Source organism: Penaeus monodon, chromosome 6, assembly GCF_015228065.2.
Source record: "Penaeus monodon isolate SGIC_2016 chromosome 6, NSTDA_Pmon_1, whole genome shotgun sequence".
NCBI lineage: Eukaryota > Metazoa > Arthropoda > Malacostraca > Decapoda > Penaeidae > Penaeus > Penaeus monodon.
In genome coordinates, this window is record NC_051391.1 from 11832893 (window position 1) to 11840392 (window position 7500).

Sequence of the window (7500 nt, forward strand, 5' to 3'; positions counted from 1 at the left end):
ATTTCACTAATTGTCTTTCATGCATTCCCATTCCTGGGGAATTATTTACAAAAGTAAATCACTGTTTAATCCAATCAGCACAGATGGCAAGAATACATGCCATACCCACTATAATATAAGTTCATTTATTGTATTTAACATAGATGCCTCTACAAGTATCTAGTAATCAAGAAGTCAGTTATTTCTCCTACCAACGACTTACTTACCTTTCTTCTTAATTTTTCATTTGTAATATACTACTGTATTTAATGTATTTAATATTTCAATTACAATTTAATCATCATAATACCAAGTAGAATAATAACAGTATCAATATTAATAATATTAGAAAGAAAAACACATTTTCCCACAAATTCAAGGAATGAGGAAATCAGGCGCAGCACTATGGCCTACTAATAGACTCCTTGTGGTTGAGCAGATGTGGTGCAATTTGTAACATAATTCATAAAAAACTACATAATTCATTGTGATTGGGTTAATGTACCTTAATTAAAAAATGTAGTTAAAGCAAAACATAGTATCAAGACAAAAATTTGGCTGTTAAGTACATTTTGTTGTGAGACCACATATAGAAACAAATTTGAATTCTGGAAAACATAAAAAGCTTGGATAATCTCAAAGTAAGCAATCTGCTAAAGTTCTCAAGCAAAATATGTTTTACAAACACTGGCACACATATGTAGTGGAAGAGGCTGAGGTGTGCAGTAGAGTAAGTTAAATAAATGTCATATTACTTCAAGCTACAATATTCAAATGGGGATTCAGGAGTAACAAAGTTGATAGCTTTAACATTTGACACATTAGACAGTTTTCAAAATGCTTACTATGCAGTTCAGTGTAGTTAATTAATCCCTTACAGCAAGCAAACATCCTATTCTTGAGACTATTTCACACTCCCTTTATTCCTTTTACAACAAAATTGATGCAGGAAACACAGCTGAAGAATTGAATTCTCTTGGAAAAGGAAAGCCTACAAGGGGAACAGTGATTTGGAGATGGTACAGTGGGTGTGGCCAGAAAAAAAATGCCAGACAGTAACAGAACAGAACAGAACAGAAAAAAAGACATTGGAAAATAGAATAACAGTTTAGAAAAGTTCATGCTTGATCATGAAAAATAGGAATACATGAGATGCAACATCCCACAATGGTGGCAAATAAGACATTGGGGACAGCTGGACATTTTAACCATTTTAGCAAGAGCTTATTAAAATTATTATTTTGTGATGAAAATTTACATCTCTGCATCTTATGTATAAAGCATCAAAGGAAGAAATGAATAGCTTTTACTTTTATTTTCAAATTCAAATGTTGATTCATGCCAAAAGTCTGATACTGATAAGCTCTACCTCTAAGGCTTACTGGAATGTAACCACGGGGATCCAGAACACAGAAAAAAAAACATGCAAACACAGACAAGTAAACGTTTTTTTGCTGTTTTTTTCAATATAAGAATAATTCCAAGCTCCCAAACAAACAACAGTCACCTCCTCTTACCTTCTGTACATGATTGATTTCATCATGTTTCCGCTTCTGATTTCTTGTAATTTTCCGTCCTGCAGTTTGATCATTGAGGAGGTCATTACCCGTTAGCGTTTTGTCCCCACGTTGATACAATTCTGATAAATCTATCCTGAAAGATTAAATTTTAAAACTTAGACAATTATTCTTTATTATTTTTTTATTTGCTCATTCCTGAAACTTAATTTACTGGAAGAGTTCCATATAACACTATTGTTTCTATCAAGAAAGCATGTAAGAAGATCCCTACCTTTCTATGCTTGTATCAAACAGAACAGCTTCCAGTTATTGTCCATTCTTAATATATAACAATTCAGTAAGACTTAATCCTTTGAATAAAAGTTTATAAGTAAGGAAGAAACTTTTTTTTCAGAAGATACACAGTAAATTCAAATGTGTTTGTATGTGATTTCAGTAAATTGTAACTGGTAGTTTGTTCCTTCTTTTTTCCCTCTTTCTATTTCCTGCTACTTCATGATTTGTTAATGAGAATATGAAACAAGCTTTTTCAAAATGCAAAAATTATCAAGCGAAAGAAAATAGATAGGCTTAACCCCTATGATCTTGATGACATGTCCATTACATCATGAAAAAATTTAGCTTGAGGGATGGGTGAGAAGAATATGCTGTGCACAAAGCTCTTAGAAGGTAATTAGACTCAGTGGGTATTTAGGATGGGGATTTTAATTATTTTCATCAATAAACAAGTGTGGAATATATTATCCATGAGCCATGACTAAAAGAGTACCGGCTATAAGGAGCATTTTCCCACCCATCAGACTGGGCAATTAGGTAAGCCTAATGCACGTATTTTGGACCACATGCAGGAAGTGAAGCATCCAGATCCAAGGGGTTAATAATCAGCATGAAAATGGTAATAACTCCTCAATCCTCCATCCCTAAATACATCACAATTTAATTGGATATGGGAGAAAACACTTATAATTTTCTTAGAATATTCAATCACATAAGGTAGAAGAAGAAATAGCAAAAAAAAATTATTAATCTGTTACATGCCATTAACCCAAATCTGACAGGCATGGCATGTACATAAATGCCATGCCCAATGTGAGTTTACTTTATTAATTGTTTTTACACAAAGATGGCTACACTTGTACTCCGTCACCAATGAGCCAATTACGAGTACTGCCTCTCTCGCCTGTTTACCCTTTTCTTTGATTTTCAAAAATATTCTACATTATCTTATCTTGCTGTTACTAATGTTTATAACATTTAATAATTATACTGTTTATACTAAAAATCTATATTCATAGCATTAGTAAAAAAAACGTTTCTCCCACCAATTCAAGAAAAGGTGAAATCAGGTAGGGTGAAATACATTACTTCTCTTTTATCAATATACTTAGGTAAATAAATAAAGAAAAGGCAATTATTCAATAGACTACAGTCAACCTTCCCTGCCCTTACCTCTCTTTAGTTACCCATTCATCCAAGCGACGATTGAGGCCATCGTAGTGGACATAATATTCATTTTGCATCTCCACATCATTGTATCTTCTCTGGATAATTTCTGCTGCCTCTGCAAAAAGATATCTTTTTTTTAACAATGGGTACACTATTGGCAATCACAAAAGAAAAAATATTCAAAAGTTACTACTAATGAAAATAACAATATCAAAGTGATGTAAGATAATTAAGAAAGAAAAGACAGTCATCGATAAAATAACAGTTACTAAAATTTTGTTTGCTTTTTATGTCTAAGGCACAAGTCCATTAAATTTTAAAAAATGATGAGTAACTTGCCTAAGATTCAAAATAAAATACTTTTTGAGTATCTAAAGAAAAAGAAAATGTGTGTGTGTGTGTGTGTGTGTGAGTGTGAGTGTGAGTGTGAGTGTGAGTGTGAGTGTGAGTGTGAGTGTGAGTGTGAGTGTGAGTGTGAGTGTGCGTGTGCGTGTGCGTGTGCGTGTATGTGTGTGCGTGCGCGCGTGTGTGTGTGTGTGTGTGAGTGCGTGAGTGGGCATGTACGTGTGCGCGTGTGTGCATGTGTGTGTATTTTTCATTATTTTGGTATCATTCAATCTTCTGTAACACACACTGCACTGCCAGGCACAATAGTCAGGAATAGGATCCTGAGCGTGAATATACTTTCCTCCCTGAAGCCAGCTCTCTTCCAGCCTTAGCTCATGGATGGTATATTCCTCTCTCAGTTAGCATTGGAAATAATGCAAAAGCTCTTCCTAAATGCCAAGTGAGTCTACTCTTCCAGCATGAGCTTTGTGCACTCATGGCTAGTCATTTCCATCACTTTGCCATTCAGCTGAATTATTCATGACAGCATATTTCTATTACCACAGGCCAGTATATTTTCATCACCCAACCCTCAGCTAAATGTTTCATGACTTGATTACTGAATACTATTACTGAATCCAAGGGACTAAGCACATATGGAACCAAAGACAGTCAATAAACAAAAAACAGTGGACATGACATGTATTCTTGCCATCCCAGCAACACTGGGTTAAATCAACAAGTCAACCATAAGCAAGGGTTGTTTCATTTTACTTATTGTTCAGGGCATCATGCAATTTGACATTTCATGGCAGTTCTGAATTGTTTTTTGTATCATGAGGACACGTGTGTGATTGCTATGCAGGGATAAGCCCTGATGTTTTATCATCAAGTAAGGAACCAACCCAAGGAGGAGGAATGTTGACCATGGCAACCATGATCACTTTGCACTTAACCCAACGCTGCCAGGTCACGTGATCCAGCATCATAACAGACCGCCTGTACGTCCAGAGACATGCCAGAGTGCATGAAGCAGGTTGTTCGGCTTGATGTAGTGGACTGCCGCACCCAGTGTCTGGCCGTTGCCAGAAATCACCAGAGTTTTATCACACTCAGGGATTTCTGCTACGCAGCAGTGATGTGTTAATAAACACAGAAGATAAGCAGATCTTAATCAAATAATTTAGTTTACATTTTTCATATACATTAAGTAGAAATCAAGTGCATGTTATATATCTTGTCTCCCTTCCAATCTAAAACCCCAATATCCTGCAGATCCCCCAAGCCAGTGGCATGGTGCAACAGGTGGACTAGCAAACTCAAAAAATAGAGGTTTGAGCTAAAAATGACCGCTGGATCCATTTACACCAAACTATAAAGAGAATTCTATGCAATGAATTTCATTAATCTGCTACTGGTTCATATTTTAGAAAAAGTATGGGTGGTCATTTCGCACTAAACATAAATTTTTCTAGTTGATTTTTTTGTTTTACATGTTTTCCACCTTCATTTCTACCGCAAACCACCATTTCTATGAGATTTGGGTACCAACTGCTGCAATCACAGCCATTACGCATCCATTTTAAACCGCTCCATTACCCTCACCTGGGATAACAAATCTTCACCTCATATTCACAGTAAGATTGAGCCAAGAGAAATCCTTGGCAACATGAACACAACATGACCATGATCCAACACCCCCCTGATAATCAGAAAACACAGTAAAGAATAAAATATTATTATTTGTTTCCTTAGATAATGAATATGAGAAATGTTTTCTAGTTGAATTCACTGTGTTTCGCATGTTTTCAACCTTCATTTCAATTGCACACCACCATTCCTATGAGTTTTGGATACCAACTGCTGTGATCACAGCCATTTCATGCACATTTCAAATTTCATAGTTCCTCACGTATTTCCCTTAACTGGGGTCTTTAACCCTAGTATCCCCCTTTTTAAGGGGCTGCTGCCTCCTTACCCCAACCTGGGATAACAAAACTTCACCTTAAATTCACAGCAAGATAGAGCCAAACTAAGGACAAGATAAATCTTTGGCAACACAAAATGTAACACAACCACGAACAACACCCACCTAATAATCAGAAAGCATAGTAAAGAATAAAAGGTATTATTTTCATTATTAGATATATCTTGATTGTCGTGTTTTCTCAATATCTAGTGTCAAAAATGAGATGAGCATATCTATACTAATACCAAAATTTGACATGCTACAGAAATGCCATACATGAAGTCTCTTAAGGCCGGTCACATTAATCTATTCTGTCCAGGGATCCCTATCCAGAACTGGATGCTTTCCTAGCTGTAAATGGATCCGAGATGAAAATCCCTCCGCAGCGCGAAAATGCTCTGTCGGTATTTCATCCCTCCCTAGAGCTGAAAGATATTGCCGAAACAAAAACTATATACTTACTGGTAAACTCATTACTTACAATCTTAAAAAATAATTTAATAACATGATAAAAATATATTTTCTTATTAAATACAAAGATATATTGCATTGATCAATGATGTCTCACTGAATGTTTATAGATAATTCAGATAGACATTCATTTGACTAACGAACATAAACATCAACCCACTCCGACGCCCCAGAAGCATGGAGCTCTCTTCGGAAGTTATTTACGATTGTTGGATAAAGTGAGGACCAAAGAGCCGTTGTGGAATACCAGCCATAAGGATTATAATAGCAGGAATAAGAAAAGAACATTGATGTATGAAATAAGCAATGAAGACGATGAGGTAAGACGATGGTTCTCTCCGAAGGAACACGGAATGTAGTGTGACCAATCCCTCTCTGTAGCTGACCTGACTTCGGCAATCTTATCTAGGGATCCTAGGATAGAATTGACTAGTGTGACCTTCGCTTTAGCTACCACCAACCTACATGAGTATCATATACTGTGTACCACAACAGCCACATGCCTTGCTCGACATCTGATAGTATGCTGCCCATCAAATGTCCCAGTAATCTTCATACCAATGTTTCCTGAATTTTTACATCCAAAATTACTACTTTTAACCAATTTATATACTTTGTGTTTAGATTCATACATTTACACTGCATAAGCGCCAAAAATAATAAAGTCTTATAACGATTTCATCTGCATATAACTGAGATACATCAACAACTCAAAAATATTCTCGAAAATGTATGTCAAAATAATATGCTCCCACTTAAAATAATACTTGGAAAATAATACATATCAAACCAACTTATACGTTAAAGAATACATTAAAAGCTGCATAACTGAATTCATATGAAACACTGACTTCCAGGTTATAAAGTAGACGCCAATGAAAAGTGACTTACGCCATGTATCGTCTGCCCGTCGAACCATATACTGTTCTCCGATGTTTAATTGTATATCGTCACCGTCATTTTTGCTCTCTTCTCTCTCCTCTCGCTTCTTTTCGCCGTCTGGCAACAACACAGGTTCATTTTCCTTGTCTGCAGTGGAGGAATCATCATTTTTGTTTACTTCACTTGTCTTGGTATTGTTGTCGTCCGCCATTTCTAGTGTTTATATACACGCAGCACGAGCCTAATTATTTTTCTCTCCCGCCGTGAACTACTTGTGTAAAGGATTTTTATGTATTTTACCATCAGGTATATAATGATATATACCTGATATAATGATAGGGAAACGTTATATGTAACGTCAAAACCATATTTGATCTTGATGATCTTGTAATTTTTAGAGATGTCACCATCACTGACAGCTTGGCTCAGCATTATCAACTTATTCGCTATCATCTTTATCGTTAACAATACTGTAAGTATTAGCATTATTACATTAGAATAATTATCATTATAAAGTTTCATTTTTTTTTTTATTATCATTATTGCTTTTACCATTATTATAAGCATTATTTATCGTCATCATCATCATCATTCCTATTATCATCATCTTTATCATTAGTATCAGTGTTATTATCGTTATTATTATTATTACTATTAATGTTATTAGTATTAGTATTAGAGTTAGTATTATTAGTATTATCATTATTATTATTACTATCATCATTATTGCTGTTATTATTGTTATTATTATTGTGTTGTTGTTGTTGTTGTTGTTGTTGTTGTTGTTGTTGTTGTTGTTGTTGTTGTTGTTGTTGCTGTTGTTGTTGTTATTATTGTTATTATTATTATTATTATTATCATTATTATTATTATTATTATCATTATCACTATTGTTGTTGTTTTTTA

The 7500-nt window shown here is 34.8% G+C and overlaps 1 protein-coding gene across 1 annotated transcript in view; it reads right to left on the reverse strand.

Moving 5' to 3' along the window:
- Window positions 1-6832, reverse strand: part of LOC119574213 (histone acetyltransferase KAT8-like) — a 13737-nt gene extending 6905 nt beyond the window's left edge. The window contains exons 1-3 of the mRNA XM_037921354.1: window positions 6604-6832; window positions 2949-3060; window positions 1497-1632 (exon numbers count right to left, since the gene is read on the reverse strand). Of these exons, the coding sequence (XP_037777282.1) occupies window positions 1497-1632; window positions 2949-3060; window positions 6604-6805 (450 nt within the window). The 5' untranslated portion in view covers window positions 6806-6832. The remainder of the gene's footprint in view (window positions 1-1496; window positions 1633-2948; window positions 3061-6603) is intronic.
- Window positions 6833-7500: the final 668 nt, after the last annotated feature.